Raw genomic sequence first — 24,774 nt, 5'->3', positions numbered from 1 at the left:
TGGAAGTTGGGGTGAGGATTTTAAACGTCCCACTGACATGGGTTGCATGTGTCCACCTTTTGTTACTCGGGTTCCCAGTTGGGGAGCCTGGCTAGATCCCCAGCTGTTGTGAGATGATCAGGTTAGTAGCAGTAGCTAGTTTGAGATTTTTCACCAATCTGTGTCTAGACGGGTGTTTGCAAGTTGTATACAAAGATAACTAGTGTCAATATATTTTTTGTTTGCTCAGCACAGAGTATTGTAGTGAATTATGCGTGGGGCTGCCTCTTTAATCCATTCAGAAGATGAAGCTAGTGCAGAATGTAGCAGCCCATCTGTTTGCAGGTGTTTTCTGTTAGGAATACATGATGCCAGTCCTCTAGTGCTGGCTGCCTGTTGGTTTGGCCTTATACACCCTAAATCACTTGGGTTCTGCCAATGAGTGATTGCCTCTCTCCCTGGGTGATACCTGCAGCAGTTGCCTCCAGCAGAGGTGCTTAGGACTGGAGGCCTCTTGGTTTCTAAGAGGGGGTTAAACACCTCCAGGGCTGGCTTTCTCTGGTTTCACTATTTCAGTTGGTTCAAACAACCAGGACATGCTGCAAAACCCTTCTTCTATTTACCCCTGCTTTCAGGGAGGGAAGGGTGAGATACAGATTGGTACTTGTGTATCAGATGGGCTATTGTTTAGTTCTGAGTTTCAGTTGCTGGTTGGTTATTTCTGTTTCTGCGAATGCTGCTGGTTTTACTGTTTGACAGTTGTGATTCAAATATACGTCATAAGTGCCTAAGTCTTTGTAAGGTGGTTGCGTTATGTTTAGGTCAAAACATCCAATACTTGTTACTGCTTTTGCTAGGAAACCATCTCCTTTAATTAGCATGAGCCTGCTTTTCCTTCATAACAAAGAGTGGGACTTCCCAGTGTTAGAGATGGCATGAATACTCTTCCCTTTCTATTCATTACCTTTTTGTAAGAGACAGATGACATATTATAGAATAGAGTTGGGCACTGAAAAAATAGCCTGCTAATATTCACTGGCCGAATGAATTCGCTTCAGCCATCTCCATGTCCTTTATTCACTTTCCACAAACATTTGTATGATCAAGTTTGACTGCCACGAACGTTCACAAAAGTTTCAAAATGACACGCATGACCATTTGCATTCAATAAGAGAGAAGTATCATGTGACTGATTTCACTGACCACTCAAAACTAACCAAAACAGATACAAGATACAACAGATACAAACAGATACAAAGATCTGTCTGTGATCAATCCATTGTAATAACATTCACAAAACAATCCACCTAATATTGACAGTAATGACTACATTTTAAAAAATAAGGAGCCTCATATTTAACCTCATTCTGCAGGTAGAGGCTAAATTCATATATCGTTTAATATTTGTATTGCTGTAGCACCAAAGGAGATCAAGTGTCAGAATCTCATTGTACAAAGCACTGTGGAGATGTGTAATAAACACTAACTCTCTAGCGCAAGGACTATCTAGGATATGACAACACAGGTGGATGAGACAAACTATGTCAAGCAAATCACACAGAGGTCTCAAATTACTGTCTAGCCAGCTAAATACACTAAGTTAAAATTCTTCCCTCATCTGTATTACAAAATTATTTATAAGGTAACTAAATCAAACTTTTATGTCTGAGTATTAAGAGACTTGGAAGCTATTTCTACATGCTTTCTGTTTGACAAATAATTTGTTAATTCTTTACATCAATCAGTCTTCCGTTTGCCAGATGGTTAGACAAGCAACTGGCAGAACAGATGCCAATGGCAATGACTTCAGCGTATGCCTGGATTAGTTTCTTACATCTAAGCATTCATTATAAGATAGTGGATGGCCAGTTCCGACCTTTCTATCAGGTAGAGAGCCATTTGAAACTAGAAATTGATTCAAACGAAAACATAAGAATAATGTTCATGCTGGGTCAGATCAATGGTTCATCTAGCCCAGTATCCTGCCTTCCAACAGTGGCCAATGCCAGGTGCTCCAGAGGGAACAAACAGAACAGGCCAGTTATTGAGTGATCAATCCCATTAACCAGTCCCAGGGTCTGGCAGTCAGAGGCTTGGTTAAATAGCTGTCTAGCTCTTCAATCTTTGCACTGCCCTGTGCATCTTATGATATTTTCTAAATTAATCTATGCATTAAGCCTATTATGTTTTATGTTTTCTCCAAGAATCTGTTCCTTGAACTATCAGCATTATTTACATAAGTGCATAATGTACCTTTCATACCAAGCAGTCTGTGGATCAATGAACAAACGATTCCATCATTCCACAGGGAAGACGTTCAACTCTCTCCCCCAAACTATTAACTTATCCACATCACAGGGACATTGAGACTTCCATAAAAACCATAAAATGCTCTAATATCTTCAAGTTGAAGACTGCTATAGATGTGCAGAATATTATTAGGAACAGGTTATCTAAGTCACTCTAGCCAAAAAAGGTCTCACAGCTTAAATTCCTGGTTTTATTATGGTTCCCAACTCATTGATTTTACTCTGGGACAATGTGCTGTGACTCCCTAATGAGAATCAAAAAGGGCAATTGAGCAGATACATGGCTGAACCATCTGGCTGGACTCTTAGTTCTTCAAGCACTTGACGTTAAAATACCTTGCTTGCCCCTCACCTCAGGAGTTGTGGGCATTTTCACTGAATTTCTCCCTTTGGCCTTTTAGCAATTTCTCCCAGGCTAAAGAACTGCTGCCTTTAATCTATTCCCAATATGTAACGTGTCTCTGTTGTCTGACTAGTTTAACGGCTCAGGCACTTTTGGAAGTCAGCCATAGTAAAACAGACCCATCTCACACATTTTGTTTCTGGAGGACTCACAGTAACTTTTCCTGGGTAGTCAGCTGCCCTCATTCCCATTCCCCAAATTCTCTTTCACTGGTTGAATTTACCGTTAGCAGGATGTTTGGGACATGATACCTAACAGATCCTCCGGAGGACTGGATAAAATGGAATTCTTAGGATCACTTAACAGCTACTGCCAGATGGTGAGGTTTTTTGTAAAACTTTGTGGTGTGTCTGGGACCCAATTCTCTGTTGCCATATGTACCAGAGTAAAATGGGTGTAAAACACCACCATGTCGGAATGATAGTAGCCTACACCCACCCTGCACTTGTGTAAATAACTACACAAGGTGGAGGGCAACAGAGACTGAAGCCCCTAATTTTTTTCCAAGTTTTTTCTATTGTTTCTACATTAGAAATCGAAGGCATTGTTTATCCTTGCAGGAGTATAGTGGATATAAGACTGCATAAGACCTGAAATCTGAGGGAGGGAGAGGGAGAATGGATTTGTAGACAATGTTTTGCTAAATACATAAATAGGTGTTTTGCTGTGATTTTGCTGTTTTGTTATTTAAGCTCCTGCCACTTAGAATATTCTCTTTTATAAAGATTTTAAACACCTCCATCCCCTTCACCTGATGCTCAGAAAACTTCCACTCCAGTTCACGACTCTTCCAAGGAGCCTTCCAGCTAAAAGGTTTGCCTGAAGTTTGTTTTCCTATGTCTGCATCCTTTAGGGCTTACACAAGGAAAGTTGTGCCAACCAAGAAAAAGTTGTTTTCTCCTATGCTCTCCCCATTTGATACAGCAAAACATGTCGTCATTCACAGTTGAGGGCATGCGTGGGATCAAACCCTTAATGAACATAACAGTGTTGCTAACCCACAATATTATGAATCTCATGATATTTGGGTATTGTCTTGTAGGCCTGGTAATTCTACGAGAATCTCTGCTTTTTTTTTTAAGCAAAGTAAATCTCTAGCTCTCATGGTTGAAATGAAAAGCTTGAAAACATGACCTCAGTGCTCCCTAAAGGCTCAAAAAAATCAGAAGGCCAATACCTCCTCTTGTCAACACATACACTTTAAAAAAAAAAAACACTCATGTTTTTATAGCCAGCTTCCTTATTTATTTTGGGCCAGACCCATGATTTTTTCAGTGCCTTGAATTGGCAATTCTGCATAAACACAGGGATCTAATTGTATAATTAAACCTATCCTTTGGAATTAAATTGTTCCCCATTCAGATCCTAAAACTATGTCAAGTGAAAACTCCAGTTAACCCTTCCTGAAGTAAGGTATCAAAATGATTAACAGAAATTAGTACGTGAAACTGTTGTATGTGAACAATTCCTAACATCAATGGACCATAGGAATTTAAAAAAAGCTTTGCAAGAGAAATAGTTATTGGAGATACTTAAATACTAAAGTATCCAAATATGGTGAATTGGGGAGAAAAACTAAAATAGTACAGATGGAACATTTCATGAAACTAAACCTTAATTAGTTTTGAAATATTTAGTAAAAGTAGAGTCACACTGTTTTCATTACGTAAGTTAATTTTCTTTTCTCTAAGGGATACAGCAAGAAGTTTGAAATTAGAAGAGTCAAGGTAAGTGATGGTTTGTGCATAATATAAATACCAGCTCCCCTCCCCCTTTGCCAGAGATCAAAGACCATATAAATTAGACATAATATGGTATCTTGGAGGGTAAAAACGAAATAAAATACATACATATACCACCTTAATGTAGCAACTAGCAGATGCATAATTTTGTAGATTCAACAGAAGGAATAACTTTTTAAAGAAAACAGTTCTTGGGCAAGTGTTTTTATTTTGAGTAATCTAAAACGATTAAAGTTCTTGTTGTGAAGTCTTACTATCAGTAGTGGTAGCTGAAATAAACATGCATATAAATTGTCAGTGAGCAGCGAATGAAATCCCTGAAGTGTACATTCTGTAACAAAAGTGTAAATTAGCTGAAAATAGCCACAGTAAATAGTTTACAACAGGGTCAAACAAATGATATCTTTGTGGCTCCAAGATCTCAGAACATCTTTATAATGAATGTGGAACAGCTGGAATATATATATATGTATCTCTCTCTCTCAGAGGTAACAATTGTGCTTCCATTGCAGACTCAGCTGCTGTGAAAATAAACCCAAGGGAAAAAGCCAAAGGATAAAGATTTTTTTTCCTAATATAGGTCCAAACATGTAGAATAGTTTGAGGAAGGCCTGCAGTTATTTGTATCTCACATGGCTTTATTGCTTCAATCTTTTTAGAATGTAAGTGCGAATATGAAACTGTGCCATTAACTTTTTTTTAAGAAGTGAATCTGTACCCAGTATTTACCAATGGAAATGACTTTGCAGACTTCTTCAGCACTACCTTTGGCAATTGTAACAAAAATATTCCTTTGGCAGATAGTTACAAATTATTCAAGCTCCTAATGTTACTAGGTAAAGCAGTAGTACTAAGTAGTGAGTTTTCAGACTGACATGTGATATAATGTTCATCTTCTGATGGGAAGGTTATTTTGAAACAAACCAATTACAGACTCAGCAAAAAAATATTGTTAATTCTTTATTAGTGTAATATTTTTTCAGCTTTTCTGTTGGACAGGGCATAATGCAAACTCCAAATAAAAATTTAGAGTCCTTTGCCGTTCAGTAAAAATGACCATAACATTCTGATTCATGTTCGTTCTTTGTTAGTCAAAAGGAGGGGACGGGAATATCATTAGAACAATTAGGCACACAGCTGACACTTACTGTACAATGATATGCACAAGTCATTTATAACAGCTATATTCATAAGATGTGCTCTTTAGATTTTCCCTTGTATTATACGAGCCATGCTCAGTTGAGCAAAGATCACTGATAACAAGAGAGATTACAAGGAGTGTCAAACAAGACTTTTAAAACAAGTCCTTAAATAAACTGATGCAACCACAACAGAATGTAAGTTGTTGGGTTAAGGAGACAACTTAACCTAGACCTCAGAACATTAAAAATGCATTTATTTTACAATTATTCAAATACACATGCGTTAAATGAAAATATTGCACAAAATTAAAATTTAGATTGTGGAATTTTTTATTTTTTTACCTTCTTAAAAAATTTGGTTCACATTCTGGTAGCATTAAAGTTAACTGTTTTGTTCTAGCAAACACCAGCAACACAAGCTTAGAATGAACCAAATGAAATGTTCAACTGTTCATTTTCTCTTAAAATGAATTAAGGCTAAAATAAGTGCATTTGTTGGTCCATGGCACAATTATTTTCAGCGGCTAGTAACAGCACGCAAATGTTAGGAGATAGACCTTCCTAGTTAAGTGCTGTATTTTAACATTCAGTTTTGGGGCATTTACAGGGTAATATATAACACAGATTGGCAGGATTGATTATTTTAAATGGTCAACGTGTAAACCATTTAAACAGCACACAAACATTGATAAAAATTATTTATCTTTGATGGTTCCTGCCTACAGTTAAGAAACCACATTCTGAAATAAAATAGTAGAAGACAAAGCCTTATATATATATATATATATGTATATGCAGTAAATGCATTAAGTGTAATGACTTTATTAAGCCTGGTACACAATGTACAATTCGTGTTCCTGAAGAAGTAATTGTAAAATCTCCTACAATATGAGCATGACCATTGTTCTTCCAGAAGTCTAGCCTGGGTGCCGGTCGAGAAGAGGCATCACAAGTTTCACAGACTACCGTATTATCTTTCTGATTTCAAAGTATATATGTAATTATTAAGTGATTTACAAATTTAACTCAAAAATAGAATTTGGTATGGTTATATAATTATTTTTTAGGTCTCTTTTCTAGTCTGTATTTACATACATCACCTTCCAATAGTTGATGTATTGTGAGGACTACAAAACACAAAGCCTGCATGATATCTTGTCCTTTAGATTTCAAGTGACACATACTGACATGGAAATAAGATTTAGACTGACATGTAAGCAACAGGAATTTCAACGATGGCCATATCTATTACCTTATATAAGAATGTGAGGAAAAATGGTTAATTCCAACAGCAGTGAATTACTATGTTTCTTTAGAACCTCGCAAACTATACATAGATGGGGCAATGGGGAAGGAATCTTCCACATGTGCTGTCTTTGCCTTCCTGAAAATCATAAGGGAAGGGACTTAATTTACAGTATGTAGATCTGCAAAAAAGAAAAACAAGTGCACTTGAGCACATGTATACCATATGACAATGACAGTGATACTCACTACAAGAGAAATACGATGAAAAAAATCTGATTGGAATCTAAAGAGAAAAAAGAAAATCAGTATGGAAACTTGATCTGTTTTGATTCCACACCCAACCCATGAGGGCTTGTTTGGTTCCTCCCCTCAGAACGCTCCCATAAAAGTCCCCTTCCCCATCCCTCAGACAATGGAACCATATTTTGTTCTCATCTGGGCATGAGTTACTACCTGAGGACCTTGGTTCAGTGATCCATTAAATATCCTACTTAGTATTTAGTATTAGTATTTAGAAAATATTTGTAAACATTTTTAAAAATGGAAAATAGACAATGGAGTGTATATGGTTCCCATCCTTTGCCCTAGATGGTGGAGCTCAAGATAGAAGGGGAGTCCAAAAAGTAGGATGCAAACTCTGTCATATACTAAGGTCAAACAAGTGTAATTAATCTTTATTCTTGATCAGACATTAATTTTTATGGAAGTAAATGGATAGACTTGGGGCCTTTGTGTAGAATAGGTTTATTTATTAAAATTTTACATTATGCAAAAAATAAAAAAGATTGTTATTTAAAAAAATATTGTAGTTGTATTTCCTTTTTCTATTTTCATATATACATTGTGATGCATTCAGGAATTTCCAAATGTTTGCACATGACTGTTTAATGAAGTCTAGAGGAATCTTGTGTAAGTCAGGCACCAAGAAATTCTAGCAACTTTTCATGTGAGGGGTACATAGCTATCCTGGGGCTATTTTAAATGAAGTACAACACAGTGGGCTTTTAAAAACAATTCTTAGTTTTACTGGGAAAAGTTGTGTGTAACTTGCTCTTCACTGCAAATTTCTACTCTTTTAGTTTGGTGTCTATCTTGCTTGGAGCATGTATCCCATCCCCTGTCACTGCCAACCTACTTGAGATATGTTTCAATGATAATACCAGTTGCACAATTTCAATAAAATTTGTATGCCCCTTTTCCATTTAAATTGCATGCAAACTGTATGCCATGTGCCATAAGAACAGAAGAGGGCCCTTAAAGCTACAAATTCATCAGAATAAAGGGTCTATTTTCTATTACACCTCTGCCTTGCACCACTGAAAAACAAAACCAACCAAGATATAATGTTAGTTTATTTTTTCAAAATAAACGAAGATGAAGTTAATTGAGGTGTAAAAGCCACGTTATCTCAACCTCTACTTAGTGAGTGTACTCTTGGGGACATACTGTAACATTTTTTTCCAGAAACCAGCTGTTCCAAAGACTTCTATTCCAAAGCTCAACATTTACACAAATGTTGATCAAGACCCACAATCATAATGCAAAACAAACCCCACCTGATTCTCACACATTGCACAATCTCCCAGTGGTAAACTAGTCAAATCCCTCATGGTCACTGTAGTTGTGCTTTGCTTAGCCCTCAGCAAATATAGTCTGGCACTTTTCATTGCTTGCAAACACCAGTTCAGTCAGGAATGGAAGAAACTGACACTCCTTACATAACTGGCCAATATTCTTCTCAATGTTGCATGAAGATGCACCAAATCATTTGAGAGACAAATCCCCTTGTGGTAGTGGTTGCAATATAAGTGAGGATGAGAAGATCCACAGGTCTTATGGATGTATTAATAATCTAATATGTGACACTAAAAGACTGGTGCAGAAACAACAGCAAGTGAGTTTTAAGCCCCAGAGAATATGCCCATGACACTAGTCCTGGACAAACAAACACGAGCTCAATAGTTTGGAGTGTCACCTTTTCTGTAAGGAAGGCGCTTGAGTAGATTGTAGTCTCTGCTTGTATCTCTGCATCTGCTCTGACCGTGAATGCAGTTTGCTGAAGAGCTCATGGAATTTATATTGTGGAAATAAGGTTTCCAGGAAGCCCTCCAGAAAGACATATACCATCCTCTTATTTAGCTGAGTATGCTGAAACATTTCAAAGACGCGAAGAATGCCTTTCCGTGTTGTCTCAGCACCTATGATGTGCTTCAGTTCATCTACACAAATGACAAGAGATATACAAGTAGTTTTATACATATTTTAAGTACATATAGGTTAACTAATAGGAAAGGTAGAACTCCTTGTAAATCAACCATTGCAATATTCAGACAGAACCTTATGGGAAAGGGTTTAAAAGGAATGCAGCTTGGAGGCGAGAAAAAAAGTCGTTCTATTACAGTAGTACAGATCTCTGAATATGACGGTGCACTTTTACTTACTGGTCACACACACATGCAAAACAATGCTGCTATACATTTTACTGTCCCTTGGTATCTACACGCAGTATGCATGTCCAAGACCTAAAAATTAAATCTTTAGTTTAAGTTAATACTGAACTGGTTCTAAGAGAAACCTCAAGCTGTCAGACTGAACCAAAAATATTCAATCTTCTGATAAACTGTTAAAAATATGGGTTCAAATAGATATTTAATTACTCCATGGATATTAATTTCAGTACTTTAGCTTCTTTCACTTTTAAATAAAGATTGAGACCCCCCTACTTCAACTTCAGTAACAATATAAAATCCAGTAATGTACAATATTAGTAAAAATATTCAAAGCTCACTCACCTGGCATTATCTCCAGGAGTTTAGTTTTCCCTGCCACTCTCGTTCGCATTCTAATATCTTTGTCTCTGCGTGGAACAGTTTCTGCTAAAATGCCATTGGGCCAAAAGGCATCTCTGTAACAAATACAAAAACAACTTTCAAAACAAGTTCTTTAAAAAAAATACCTATTTTTTAAACCCTGTGAGCTACCTCATAGCGTAATGTGAACGAACTGAAAGCATTCAGAGATTACATTAACCTGCAAAAATCTTTAATACTCAAAATGCTTTTGTTAATCATTTGAGGTGTAGTTCAGAACAGGTAGAACAAGAAAATAAGAATTTCTTGCTCGTCGATTCTCTTTAAAAGGAACATAACTCAGCAATGTTACTAACAGTTACATACTACTCTCTATGTACTCCAGTATGGGAGTCTGTTGCTTGAGCCTCTTGGGAAAATTTACACACCCACCCCTTCTCTGCCAGAAACATCCAAATACAGCTGAATTTATTAGCTATATGTAACTTGTCTACAAATCACTTTATATCAATGAGTCTCTCTCTCTTTTAGTAACAATTTAGGCTCAAATTTTTTGGTAGTAAGACACGAGACGATGACTTGCTTTGGAATGTTTAATCTGTGTGACAACAGTGCTGCTTGCATTTTTGACTTTTAAAAAGGGTCCAAACCTTGGGCTTCTTTTTATTTCTATTTACAATTAGAGGACATATAGACTCTCAGTATTCTTAATTGGACAATTCAAGGAGAGAAATGAGGAAAATGTAGACAATCCTGCTATCCTATCAATGAAAACTGCCTTAAAATTTTGTCTATTAAGAAAAAAAATTACTTTTAAGCTTGTAAAAAAAGTTAACTTCTTAGTTTCAAAAGTACATTATCTAAGGAAACTTATGGACTGAAAGTTCCAGTCTCTGTAATTGTCTGCCTGCCTAGTCAATCTGACTTTACTCTATCTAGTCTATTTGCAACTGCTCTGTTGGATAAAATGACAAACACTGAAGTTACCTCACACTTGGGTCCATGCTATTTATTAATGACCAGAGTCTGAACAATGTAAAATCCACATTTTGAGCTCTTACATTGCTGGCAAAGCAGTTTCAATTTGGTACATAACTGTATTCATGCACATAAAACATGGATCACAGTCTGGGGATCTATTCTACCTTTGGGGAGAAGCTATGAAATTCACTCTAATTCCAGTGAGAGATGAAACTTCTGCAACATCTTCAAATACAGTCTTGACCATATCTATACAGACTGGAAGAATGTCCAGAAGACTAATAAGAAAAGGAGTACTTGTGGCACCTTAGAGACTAACCAATTTATCTGAGCATAAGCTTTCGTGAGCTACAGCTCACTTCATCGGATGCAGTGAGCTGTAGCTCACGAAAGCTTATGCTCAAATAAATTGGTTAGTCTCTAAGGTGCCATAAGTACTCCTTTTCTTTTTGCGAATACAGACTAACACGGCTGTTACTCTGAAACCTGTCAGAAGACTAATGTCACAGAGCCTTTGTTATGGGGTCTGTTAGTACTGTCCTTTACATCTTTAGGTATTTCTCTCTTCAGATGAAAATACCGGTCAAATATCCATCTTCTTTGCTAAACAGGCAATCTTTGTGAACCACATTTCTGGAGAGCTCATCCTACGTATCTTATGACTATTTTAGCATGTTCTTGAGGCTTCTACAAAGACAGCATTCTAGAAGTGATGTAGTACAAATAGATTCCTTTAGCTCATAATTTTTTTTTAAAACTGATGATTACTCAATGGGCTGAAAGCTCCAAAGGAAAGTTCAAGTGTTATGAATGTATAGACAAATATTAGTAATAACCTGTGGCAAGGTTTTAACTGCAGTAATTGTTGCTGCTCCTGGTATAGCATATTATACACTTGCATGAACACAAACAAGCCACTTCACCCATCAATGGAGTGAAATTTAACTACTGTTTAAAATACACAACAATTATGCAACAGTTTAGAACAGGTAGTGAATAACTTAAAAAAGGAGAATCCAGGGAACTACAGGCCAGTCAGCCTCACCTCACTCCCTGGAAAAATCATGGAGCAGGTCCTCAATGAATCAATTTTGAAGCACTTAGAGGACAGGAAAGTGATCAGGAACAGTCAGCATGGATTCACCAAGGGCCTGACTAACCTAACTGCCTTCCATGACGAGATAACTGGCTCTGTGGATGAGGGGAAAGCAGTGGATGTGTTATTTCTTGACTTTAGCAAAGCTTTTGATACGGAAACACACAGTATTCTTGACAGCAAGTTAAAGAAGTATGGGCTGGATGAATGGACTATAAGGTGGACAGAAAGCTGGCTAGATTGTCAGGCTCAACGGGTAGTGATCAATGGCTCCATGTCTAGTTGGCAGTCGGTATCAAGCGGAGTGCCCTGACGGTCAGTCCTGGGACCGGTTTTGTTCAATATCTTCATTAATGATCTGGAGGACGGCGTGGATTGCACCCTCAGCAAGTTTGCAGAGGACACTAAACTGGGAGAAGTGGTAGATACGCTGGAGGGCAGGGATAGGATGCAGAGGAACCTGACTGGACCAAAAGAAATCTGATGAGGTTCAACAAGGATAAATGCAGAGTCCTGCACTTAGAATTGAAGAATCCCATGCCCTGCTACAGTCTAGGGACAAGTGGCTAGGCAGAAGTTCTGCAGAAAAGGGACCTATGGGTTACAGTGGACGAGAAGCTGGATATGAGTCAACAGTGTGCTCTTATTGCCAAGAAGGCTAACGGCATGTTGGGCTGTATAAGTAGGAGCATTGCCAGCAGATCGAAGGACGTGATCATTCCCCTCTATTCGGCATTGGTGAGGCCTCATCTGCAGTACTGTGTCCAGTTTTGGGCCCCACACTACAAGAAGGATCTGGAAAAATTGGAAAGAGTCCAGCGGAGGGCAACAAAAATGATTAAGGGGCTGGAGCACATGACTTATGAGGAGAGGCTGAGGGAACTGGGATTATTTAGTCTGCAGAAGAGAAGAATGAGGGGGGATTTGATAGCCGCTTTCAACTACCAGAAAGGGGGTTCCAAATAGGATGGATCTAGACTGTTCTCAGTGGTAGCAGATGACAGAACAAGGAGTAATGGTCTCAAGTTGCAGTGGGGGAGGTTTAGGTTGGATATTAGGAAAACCTTTTTCGCTAGAAGGGTGGTGAAGCACTGGAATGGATTACCTAGGGAGGTAGTGGAATCTTCTTCCTCAGAAGTTTTTAAGGTCAGGCTTGACTGGGATGATTTAGTTGGGGACTGGTCCTGCTTTGAGCAGGGGGTTGTACTTTATGACCTCCTGAGGTCCCTTCCAACCCTGTTATTCTATGATTTTATGATACCCCTTTCCAAAAAAGAAAAATTTAAAGAGACTAGCCACAGAATATCCTCTGTTCAAGTAATGAATAATTTATATATCATAAAATCTTTACAAATCAGGATATAAACTACCTATCTGAATCTTGTACAGAGGCAGAATTTCTGGTGTGAAGTGGACTTACTGTCTCTGACAGCTTAAACTGATTCCATTGCTGAGATAGGAGGACAATCATTAAATATTAGTTGGCCTATACCAGTATAAGTTTAATATACTTTTAAAATAAAAAAGGTATCTATAAAACGCACCTGAAGCGTTTCACTGCATCTGCTACTTGGTCAGGAGAAGTCATCGAGTCAACGTGATCAACTATTTTTCTAAAATCAAAGTGAGACAAATCAGTGATTGCTCTCATTTTACTTTTCAAAAGGGCATAAGGAAGCAGAGTTCTTTAAGTAAAGAGTGCTTTGAGGTAGTTAAAACTTCAAACAATATTCAAGAAAAAACAAAAAAGTGCCTCATCTCTCCTTTTCACCATTCCACAGATTACATCAAGTTATCACACGAGAAAGCCTCTTATTCATTCTCAGTCTCACTTAAGGTTTAAATTCACTCATTTTCCTTCCTCATTTTGAGTACTTCTAAAGTTAAATAGGTTTACCCCAACAGAAATAGGAAAGAAAAAGGATGAAGAAGGGTGGAGAAGAGAAGAAGCATACAACCCAGATTGCCATTAGGTAATTTACCCTCTTTCCCATCCTACAAACAGAACATTAGATCATTACATCACATTGATGCAGAAAGCAGAGCAATTAATGAATTTTCAATTTTCAGCCACTTGATATTATACCTTTGTTTGCTAGACTGAAGAGATCATTATCAAATTTCTGTTTCCCATATAGGTGTGTATAGACTGCAATCAAGTCACCCCTTAGCCTTCTACTTGATAAGATTAAATAGATTGAGCTCCTTGAGTCTATTCTTGAATTGTGGACACCACAATGGGACACACTACTCCAGCAGTGCCAAATACAGAGGGTAAAACCTCTCTACTACTACTCAAAATTCCCCTGTTTAGGTATCCAAGGATAACATTAGTCCATTTGGCCACAGCATCTGATTCATGTTCAGCAGATTATCCACCATAACCCCAGAATCTTCTTCAGAGTCACTCCTTCCCAGGATAGAGTTCCCATTATGCAAGCATGGCCTACATTCTTTGTTCCTAGAATTGTTTGCTTGTGCCCAGTTTATGAAACATCCAGATTGCTCTGTATCAGTGACCCATCCTCTTCTTACCAATTCCCCCAATTTTTGTGTCATCTGCAAACTACCAGTGATGATTTTCCATTTTCTTCCAGATCATTGATAAAAAATGTTAAATAGCATAGGGCCAAGAACCACATCCTTTCAATGATCATTCACAATTACACTTTGAGACCTTTCAATTAGCCAGCTTTAAACTAACTTAATTTGTGTTTTATTAATTTTGTATTGTTCTACTTTAATCAAAACGTCATTAAGTACCAAGTCAAATGCTTTACAGAAGTCTATTACATCAGCCAAACTAGTACTCTCACCAAAAAATTATATCAAGTTAGTTTGACAAGTTCTATTTTCCATAAACCCATGTTGATTTGCATTAATTATATTACCCTCCTTTAATTCTTTGTTTATCAAATCCCATATCAGGTGCTTCATTATCTTGCCTGGGACAGACGTCAGACTGACAGGCCTATAAATACCTAGATCATCCCTTTTACTGTTTTTTAAATGATGCCACAACATTAGCTTTCTTCCTGTCTTCTGGATCTTCCTCACTGTTCCAAGACTTACTGAAAATCAGCATTAACCGTCCAGAAAGCTCTTCAGCTAGCTCTTTAAAAACTCTTGGATGCAAGTTACCTGCACCTCCTTATTTATTAAAAAGTGTCTAATTTAGTAGCTGCTGTTTAACATCCTCCTAAGAGAGCAGCGGAATGGGAAGTGTGTTGTTATACAGTATGACTTCATCTGGCTTGTTTCCAGAACAAAAATATGTATTGAACAATTCTGACTCTTCTGCATTAGTTATAATTCTCCCATTTCCGTCTAATAATTGACCTATACCATTGTTAGGAATTTTTTTTGTTCCTAATATACTTAAACTCCTTATCATCCTTAACTCTGGTAGCCATAGATATCTCCTTGTGGTCTTTTACTTACTTTACCAATTTTCTACAATTCCTAGTTTCTGATTTATTTTCATTACTATCAACTTCCCCTTTCTTCCAATTGTTATATATTCTTTTTAATGTTTAAAGCTGCCTTCCTTTCTCAACCTGGTTGGTTTTAACTAATACAGCCTTCTTTTTTTGATTGTAGGACTGTGGCTTTTAAAGTGTTCTTAAATAATTCCCAATCATTAATCACATTTTTCAGGTTAAATTGTTCCTCGCAAATTGATTTGGCTCAACTGTTTTCAGCTTTGCGAAATTGGCCCCTTTAAGCAGTGGTTCTCAACCAGGGATCTGGAGCCCCCTGGAGGGCTGTGACCAGGTTTCAGGGGGGCTCCCAAGCAGGGCCAGTATTACACTCACTAGGGCCCAGGGCAGAAAGCCGAAGCCCTGGCATATGGGGCTGAAGCTGAAGCCTGATCAATATAGCTTTGCAGGGGCCCCTGTGGCACAGGGCCCAGGCAACTGCCCAGCTTGCTACCTCCTAATGCCGACCCCGGTTTTTATATGCAGAAAAACGGTTGTTGTGATGCGGGTAGGCCGTGGAGTTTTTATAGCATGTTGGGGGAAGCTTTCCCTCCCCCCCCACCCCTTACATAGTATAGGCAGGACACAAACAAGTAATACCAGTTTTAATAGACTGTCACTCATCCTTCCCTTTTGCCCACTCAATCCTTTTTAACTAGATTATATTGATTGTTTTTAACATTCCAGTCACGTGAATCATCTTACCAGGTTTCAATAATACCAGCTACACTGAATTTATGCTCACAAATGAGCAACTCCTAGCGCTGGTGCACAAGCAATTAAAAATTTTCTTTTCTTCATGTTCTTTGATTCCTTAGTTAATTTTGTTCTCAGCACCTCGATTTTGTAATGAGTGCTCATATCTCCTCCTTTCTTCTTCACCACACTTCTGAGTTCACTAGAGTCATCTTAGCTGCAAGATATCCTGCAATGCAGTGTCATTAATGCTGATATGAACCATCAGTAATGGATCCTTGCTGGTGAACTTCAAAAGCCTATCCCATCTTAGAGCGACATCTCCTATCTTGGCTCCAGGAATGCAGCACACCATCCTGTAGTCCACCTCTACCTTGCAGAATGTGCTTCCAATTCTTCAGAGTATTGAATCCCCAACAAGGATAATTTGTTTTGCCTTAGATGGTTGGAGATCTCGGTGGGCAAGCTTGATTTTCTTTCAGATTTTCATCCGTGTCCCCCCTCATCTCTCCCCGTTTCCTTGGATTGGCTGGATTTTGAGAGATATATTGCACAGTTTCTACACTGAGCTGGCCACTATGGAATTGGAGAGAGGGGAAAATCATAGAGGAGGTTTGACAGTTTATAACCACCAGAGGGAAGAGGTCAAGGTGGCATGCTATACAGCTGGAGACAGATGAGATGGTAGGCTGTGGCCACCAGAGAGAAGAGGATCAGGAGGAATTCCACACAGCTAGAAGGTTCCAATTGATTCTAGCTATGTGAAATTCCTCCTGATCCTCTTCTCACTGCTTGCCATCCTCATCTATCTGCAGTTGCATAGAATGCCACCTTGACCTCTTACTTCTGGTGGTTATGAACTGCCCAACCTTGTACCTGGGAGCTAACTCATCAGCTTTTCTGATTCTCAGTAGCATTTCTATTTCACCTTCCAATCCAAGAATCTTTTCTTCCATTACAGCCACCAACTTCATACAGAGGAAGTACCTCCTGGCTTCAGGCAGGCAAGAAAATATGGCATGTCTGTTGCAGGTCACCACTATGGTTCCATTGCTGGCCATTGTGGAATCATACATAGACCTGGAACTGGAAGGAAAGCCTCACATGCTCCCTCTCCAAACTCCCTCTGAAACTCTCCTGTTATCCGCCTTTGTTTGCAGCTCTCAAGTTTGCCTAGCAAATGACCTTTTATATTAAGTCTCCCTATTTACCTCAGCTCCACCCCTTACCACCAGGGTACGATTAACCACTCAGACGTCAAACAGCAGGGCTGATCAAAGGTCCAAGGGTCAAAGCACACAGCCCTTACCAAGGCACCAACACACACCTGTCTCAGCTGCTTACTCAGGGGCCCATGCCCAGCTACACAGCCCATTTGCAGAGAACAAACGCATCACTCATCAAGTTCTGCTACCTCCAAGCACATAAAAAATGTTTGGAGATAGCTATAGTCTCCCTGCTTCTAGGATGAAGAGGGTAAGTGAAATTATTCCTTATACAAGATTAATAATTTACAATTTGCTTTGTCTTCTGCTTCTCGGTGGGTGGAGTCATGGAATTATGTAATAGTGTCCTATTAGTGGGATGGGGAAATAGGATTTTAGAATAGTGCTATTTCCCCCCCAACTTTGAAACTATTTGCGAGACAGAATACGGATTAAACAGAACTGAGTTTGTCTCTAAAGTGATTAAGCTTTTTAAAAGAAGTATAACGGTTCATGTACATTTTAACATAATTATAAAACAAAAGTCTTGATGGTCTTAAATAAACCGCTTAAAATGCTGAAGTAGAAAAACTAATACAGTAAGTTCCCATATCATTACTTATTAGAGCTGAGAGGGGAACAGTTTTGCCATCCCACAAAAACTGGACATATCAAAACATTGTCCCATCCCAAATCAGATGAAAAGTCAAAATCTCATACTTTCATGAATGGAAAATCGAACACATTTTCAGTCTGAGCCAAAACATTTTGTTTCTATAATTTCTAAATACAGTACTTCAACCATTTAATTTTTCCCCATATTATTTTTTTTAATGAGCAGCCATTTCAAATGGGAAAACTGGAATTTTTCATTTTGAAAGCATCAAAATGAAATGTTGACATTATGATTTATTTTTCCAAATTATTTTTGAGTCACAAAGTTCATCAAAAACCACCCCCTTCCCATGAAAAGTTTGAGCTTTGACAAATGGGCATTTTCCAACAAAAAACATCTTGTTGACACCAGTTCTAATACATACTGTATAACTATGTACAATACATCCAGTCTGGTAGATTGTAAGGCTTCAGTTTTATGGACATTTGATTGACTCAATTGTTTAATAGTGCAAGAAGTAATAAATCTTATAAACAGTTGCACACTATAAAAAGTAAAGTTTACAAAAAGCTTACACAATGTCAACATTAGTTGATAATATAATGAATTCATACTTCTATAAACATATGCAAGAGCTTACTATTTTCTTGGAAATTACAAATTTTTAGAGAAGTTTAAATAAGACGCATTCCATGTCTTATGCAACAGACACTAAAAATGACCTTTTTAAAAAATCTGCTTCCATCTCATTCCATCTTTAATGATCTGTGTATAATCTCAGAAAGAAAAAACTGCATTCAAGCAGTGAGCTTACATTTGCAGATGCACAATCAGTAGAACATTACAACTAACTAATAAAGGATAATTTTCTAGACATGATTCACAAACTCTCATACAGCAATTGAGCATGAATAAAAAAGCTGGTACCTATTGATCGTGTCTCCATATGTTGCTCTAATAAGCTGTTGAAGTAGATTTTTTATATTTCTTCTTAACCACTGATTTCTCTCCTTTAAATCAAAGACTTCATCCATAAGGAGCAGCATTACTCTAAGAGGAATATTGTCATCCACCTAGATACGTAGAGTAAAAGGCAAAGTATAAACAGAAAACCTCAATTCCAGCTCAGGCAATTAAGGTAGCATCTATCACAATTGTTAAAGTTAAGAGTCTTAGTTCTTCCACACTACATCATACGCACTGTCTTTCTGAAAGAAGTCAATAATTAAAAGAGTTTCCTATGGTCTGAAATCTCTCTTCCCCAGGATGGAATCATGGTTTTTATTTTGAAATTAAACTAGATTTTTAAGTATGGTTTTTTAAAAATATGTCCTAAAAGAAGAATCTGCTGCATTACTGAGGCCAGAATGGTAGAGTTCAGAACCAGTTACAGAAGGTGGCAGCAGTATTACTTAGAGGAGTTTCTTATTCTTCTCTTCTTCAGATAGCAACAGTGCTTCCAAGAGCAGAGCTGATGGGAAACTCAAGGAGTGGCTTTCGTCTGGATACCCTTTCTTTTGAATGTAGCAGTAGCAACAGTGGCTCTGAAAGGAAGGTGCCCAATTGCAGACCACTCTTCCATTGCTACAGAACCCAAACTTTTATTCTTTGAGTTCAATCTGATCTTGATGCAGAAATAAGCTGTCAGTGTCAGATGATTCCACAGGACCTGTGTTTTTAACTTAGTGGTGGGGAGAGAGAAAGGTCTGTTATTTTCAAATGCTTCACTGTGGTTCTGTAGTAAAAACTGTGTTTATTTTTAAAAGTTGCATAGGCTGCTATTTTACAGTGACGCTATATTTACAGAGATATTGCAAAAAGATTTATAGCTCCAAAATACTAGATATTTAACTTAAGAGGCTATTGTGAAATTGCAGTAACTGTCAATCTTTATACTGATGTTTAAAATACATTGTTTTCAATTTTAATCTTAGCATTTTATATTGATATCCATCACTATAGTATCTGATGTCAAAAACAATCTGTAAAATCTGATAATAAATGTCTCTTTATAGGTGAGCAGTAGGATCTATTATCCATGTGCTGTATGTTATATATACCAAAATATAAGTTTACAGATTTACTGACACTATTAGGTAAATAACTTCATTTTTATCAAATACATTTACATGTAAGACAATAACTTATCTAGAGCAGCCATTTCAACATGTGAAGTCAACTCATACTAGATTGTGAGTCAGCCAGAAGTGGTTATTAAAAAACAAAGGAAATCCATGCACAAATATTAACTGAGTTTCTTGGTTTTTATGCCAATTAGTATTGTTTTAACAAACCTGTACCGACATGGAACGTAAGAAAACTTACTGAAAACTTTTCCTTTGTAAATCTCTGACGTAAAGGGTGAATTCACTTTGCTTCAGGCAAAAATTTCAAACTAAGCATACTATTCAGTCACATTTAAATATTTTACAGTTCAGCTTTCCTTTTAAATGGAATTACTTCCTTAACTGATATTACAACATTACTATATTCTACTCCTGCAAAAGTCAATTGCAGAGTCAATACAACTATGGGAAAATTAGTTCACAAGGTTCTAACTGCAGAGACAAACTGTTTTCACCTGTGCAACTCCATTATATTCAATGGGATAGTAAAGGTGTTTCAGAAGGCATAATTTGCCAAGAATGGAGTTGCACAACTATAGTTGAGAGCAGAATTTCCACATGCAATTGGAACTAAAGCCAAGATTTGAAAAATAGTTCCTTATGCTTGAACGGAGCCTAAAGGACTTGGTGCCCAATTTGCACTGAATTTCAGTGGGAGTTGGGCACCTAACTCCCTAAGGAACCCTTGAAAATCCCAGCCTAAATCTATATACTTAAGTAAGTGGCTAGATTTTCAAAAGTGCTCAGGATGCAGCACCAATTACTGAAGTTGGGTGCTCAAAATCTGGCCACATATTCAGGAACCTAAATATAGATTTTGAAGCGTAATTTTAAGTGTCTCTTTGAAAATGTTAGCCTTAGTTCACAATTCTGTAAGTGAGATATAGGCCAACTAAATCTTCCTTATACTATTGATTATTCGCTATGCTAACAGAAGAGAAATGCAGTATTATTATATTATCTAAAGGTTTAACTATGAATTTCCTGGCATTGTGTGAAGTTCAGGAAAAGTTCTAAATGTAAAATATCCTGAAATATGGTGCAAAATTCAAACTTCCAAACACTACTCTTTCAAAATGAAGTTTTAAGACTAAGTAGATGCTATATTTTTTCAGAAAAGTTGAACTGCAGAAAAAGGGAGATACAGTAATTCAAACTTCTGCTCATTTAGTGCTAAAATGGTGTACACGTACTTTCTATGTTAATTTGTTTTGGCTGAGCTCAGTGTTTCAGAATACAAGAATTTCAAAAGTAAACAAAATCTACAGATAAACAATTGTATTAGATGAAATCATTGCAAAACAAAAGAACTGAAGCCTATGTTGCTTGAGCAAAACGTCATTTACCAGAGTCCTGGTAGCAGTTATGCACATGAAGACAAACTGGAATGCTTTGATGTGACAAATAAAAATGTGAAGTGTGGAACAGGTGCAGATTTATAACCATGACAAATCTGCATATAATCACTAGTAATCTTAAGGGCCTTCAGTCCTAGTTACGGATAAAAGATTTTATTCAACTATGTTTCACACATATGATCAGTGTATCAATCAGAACACTGGGAAAATACCATAGCTTATGAGAACATCAAGAGCTTAACATTTTAAACTTCACTATCACGTTTCTAATATTTTTTCCTTTATATATTTCAGGGTCCACAGATTGAACATTTATTGTTTAGGAATTTTTTTTAAAGTTTTCTTTAAAACAATTCTCTCTGATCACCAATATTGACGATGTTTGCTAGTTTTAAAGATCTCAGGATCAGATTTAGCTGAATACTATTCATATTGCAATCCTATTCTATCTTTGAGGATAGTTACAGAAGTAATAATACATAGGTAACATTTACCACATTACCATGCAAACAATTTTGTATTAGAAGAGCTTCTAAACGTTTTAGAATGAAATATGTCAATTTTATTTAAAGTAAAAAATTTAAAATGTTCTGAAAGTACTGTTTCCAGTTTTCCCTCTGGTGTAATTTCTGATGCCAATAAAGTATAGCATAGAGCAAGTAAATAATACAATATGAAACAACACACACATTGGTACTTTAAAATTAAGTAGCTAAACAAATCTAAAATAAAAGTCAGACTCACATTGTCATCAAGCTGTGCTGCAACACGGCAGTGTTCAGGATCTGAATCAGTTTTCTGCATTAAAGGAGGCACCTATACTCAAAATAAAAAAAAGACATGATTATGGGGGAAAAATTAAAGGTCTCAAGGAAACCATCAAAGAGAATCTCTAATTATGACAGAACCAATTTCAAAATTTCGGATACAATTTTCATAACTGACTTACTATCAAGCATTTTGATTCCAAGTTAGTGACATATCAAGATATATCAATGGTTGCATATGGAATTATTTTCCAGCACAGCTTGAAACATTTCCCAATATAGTTATCAAAACTGTATAAATATCCTCAAGAAAAAACCCACATGCACATTTATATTAAAAATTATCACAGAAACTGTCAAACCAGAAGAAACTGATGGTTTGTCTAGTTCTATATCCCCTTTCAGATAGCGGCTAATTCTTCAGAGAAAGATGTAAAACCCATCAATCCATATTGTAGAGCCAACAGTGGACATTTCTTCCTGATCTCAGGCCTGAAGCATGAGGATTCATAATCCTAGATCTCTCTTTGTGAGTATAACTGTGTTATCCTTATTTATGTAATTGGGAAGCTTTCCAAAAAGAGAGGCTCAGGGTGAGGTCCAACCTTTGTTTTTTACAAGTAACAGTTTTGTATTTCATATGACCCCAGACTCAGTCTTGCCATTCCTGTTTTGAGGAAGAAGGGCCCTCACCTCAGCTCTTGCTATAGCTATAGATATATTAGAGGTGAGCTTTACAGACATAAAACCACAAAGTACCTGCTTTGAGGAGCTTACAATCTTAATTATTTGCAAAAAAAAAAAAAAAAAAAAAAAGTGGGAGACTAGAAAGGATAAGGATGCAAGAGGGAAAATAAAATATTTTCATAGGATTTATGGTTGGCATTCATCTTGTTCCACTTTTTATTTATACTTTTAAAAATGTGCTATATTTTAGGGGTATTAGATCAAGTGTGAACAGGAGCAGATAAAGAGCAATTTGCTGGAAAGCAAGATTGCTTGGAAAACTGGGGAAAGAACTGTTCCAACAAAAGCCCTGTAGAAAGTTATAAACTTTCCATATATCTTTAAACAACTGTATTAAACTTAATATAGAATTGTATCTCTGATAGGGTGACCAGATGGCAAGAATAAAATATCAGGACACATGACGCACAGCCCCCACTAGAGCGCACAGCCCAAGGAAGCTGCAGGTCAGGGGTGCACAGCCCCAACATCAGCCCCAGGCCGCGGCACCTGCCACAAGCCATGGGTCGGGGTAGCAGTCCCCGCCGTAAGCAAGGGGTCACGTCACACAGCCTCAACAGCAGCCCCTGGGCCCGGACCCTGACATGGATCGGGGAAGCACAGTCCCGGCTGCAGCCCTGCAGCAAGCCACGGGTCAGTGGGAGATGCAGGGCCCTGGCTCTGGCCCTGCTGCGAGGGGTCTCAGAACTGGGGGAGCGCTGGGGGGGTGGTTCAGGGTGCTGACTCCATGAGGGAGTTTGGGTGCAGGAGTGTATGTGGGCTGATGCTTATCTCAGGCAGCTCCCTGGAACTGGCCACATCTCCCGCTGGGTCCTAGGCGGAGGCATGGCCAGGTGGCTCTGTGCACTCCCTCACCCACAGGTGCCGTCCCCGCAACTCCCACTGGCCAGGAACAGGGGGCAGCACACAGAGCCCCCTGGCCATCCCTTAGCCTAGGACCCAGAGGGAGATGTTACCACTTCCAGGGAGCTGCACGGAGCCAGGTAGGGAGCCTGCCAGCCCCGCGCCAACCGGACACCATCGCCGGGCTACCTTACAATATTGGGACAAATGGCGTCCAAGTCATACATCCGTCGGGACGTGGACACAGAGTAAAATATCGGGATAGTCCCAATTTTATCAGGACGTCTGGTCACCCTAATCTCTGATAAAGTCTCTATATTATTTTTAAGCCACTATACAGTAAGTATCTTTTCATTGTTAAATTCTACAGGTTTGTAGAGTAATTCCTATAGAACCCCATGAAAACATCTAGGAGAGCCTGTTGATTTTATCTCTTTTGAATACTTTTCCATGAGGTTGAAATTACATGGGATTTAGGGTGGAAAACACGATCACTCATCTGTTCCTGCTGGGGCAGCTTGAGCATGCCACTGCTGTGCACTACTGCGTGTAGATATGAAGGGTGGAGCTGGCCCCAACTTCCCTCAATTCCTTCTTGTCAGAAAAGCTCCCAAGCAAAGGGATAGGAGGGCAGGTCATATAATGGCCATATGCAACACATCTCGAAGCACAACAGGTAAGTAACAGTTTTTTCTTGAGTGATTGCATATATGCATTCCACTCTTAGTGACTCAGAAGCCATGAAAGGGATGGGATTGGAGCCTATCTGAACAAAGACTGAAGGACAACTCACCGAAATCTGGCATTATTTCTAGGTTGTTGAGTGATAGCATAATGGGAAGCAAATGTGCACCAAAGACCAAATATCTAGGATAGGAACTTTGCCCAGGAAGGTCACAGAAGTTGCTTGTGATCTTGTCAAATGTGTTGTCACACTGATTGGCGGGATAACATTACCCAAACTGAAGCACAAGAAAATACATGAGAGTATCCAAGATTCTCTCTCTGAGAAAGAACTGGGAGCTGTGTCACACTGTCTTTGACTGCCAAGAAGAGCTGAGAAGGCTGATGGAACTGCTTGGACTTGACAAGCCAACGCTCTCCAAATATCCAGAGTATGCAGCAGCCTTTCCTGATCTTTATTTAAGTGTGGTTTGGGAATGAATGAGGATAGCTAAATCACCTGGTTGATATGGAAGTTAGATACCATTTCCAAGACAAATTTTG

General features: G+C 38.1%; 1 protein-coding gene across 8 annotated transcripts in view; it reads right to left on the bottom strand.

Moving 5' to 3' along the window:
• Positions 1-5,380: 5,380 nt before the first annotated feature.
• The window catches only part of SNX13 (sorting nexin 13), a 155,618-nt gene continuing 136,224 nt past the window's right edge, over positions 5,381-24,774 (bottom strand). For 6 of the 8 annotated variants that reach the window (XM_043541115.1, XM_043541112.1, XM_043541114.1 and 3 more), the window contains 5 exons: positions 21,935-22,006; positions 18,634-18,779; positions 13,255-13,323; positions 9,616-9,728; positions 5,381-9,042 (listed from right to left, as the gene is read on the bottom strand). In XM_043541115.1, coding sequence (XP_043397050.1) covers positions 8,795-9,042; positions 9,616-9,728; positions 13,255-13,323; positions 18,634-18,779; positions 21,935-22,006 — 648 coding nt within the window. In that variant the 3' untranslated portion in view covers positions 5,381-8,794. Of the gene's footprint in view, positions 9,043-9,615; positions 9,729-13,254; positions 13,324-18,633; positions 18,780-21,934; positions 22,007-24,774 lie in introns of those variants that run through there. The other 2 variants (XM_043541113.1, XR_005224029.2) reach the window with 2 other exon arrangements.

The sequence above is a fragment of the Chelonia mydas genome, chromosome 2, assembly GCF_015237465.2.
Source record: "Chelonia mydas isolate rCheMyd1 chromosome 2, rCheMyd1.pri.v2, whole genome shotgun sequence".
Lineage (NCBI taxonomy): Eukaryota > Metazoa > Chordata > Testudines > Cheloniidae > Chelonia > Chelonia mydas.
Note: the sequence above shows the minus strand (reverse complement) of the source record. Positions and strands in the feature narration are given on the sequence as shown.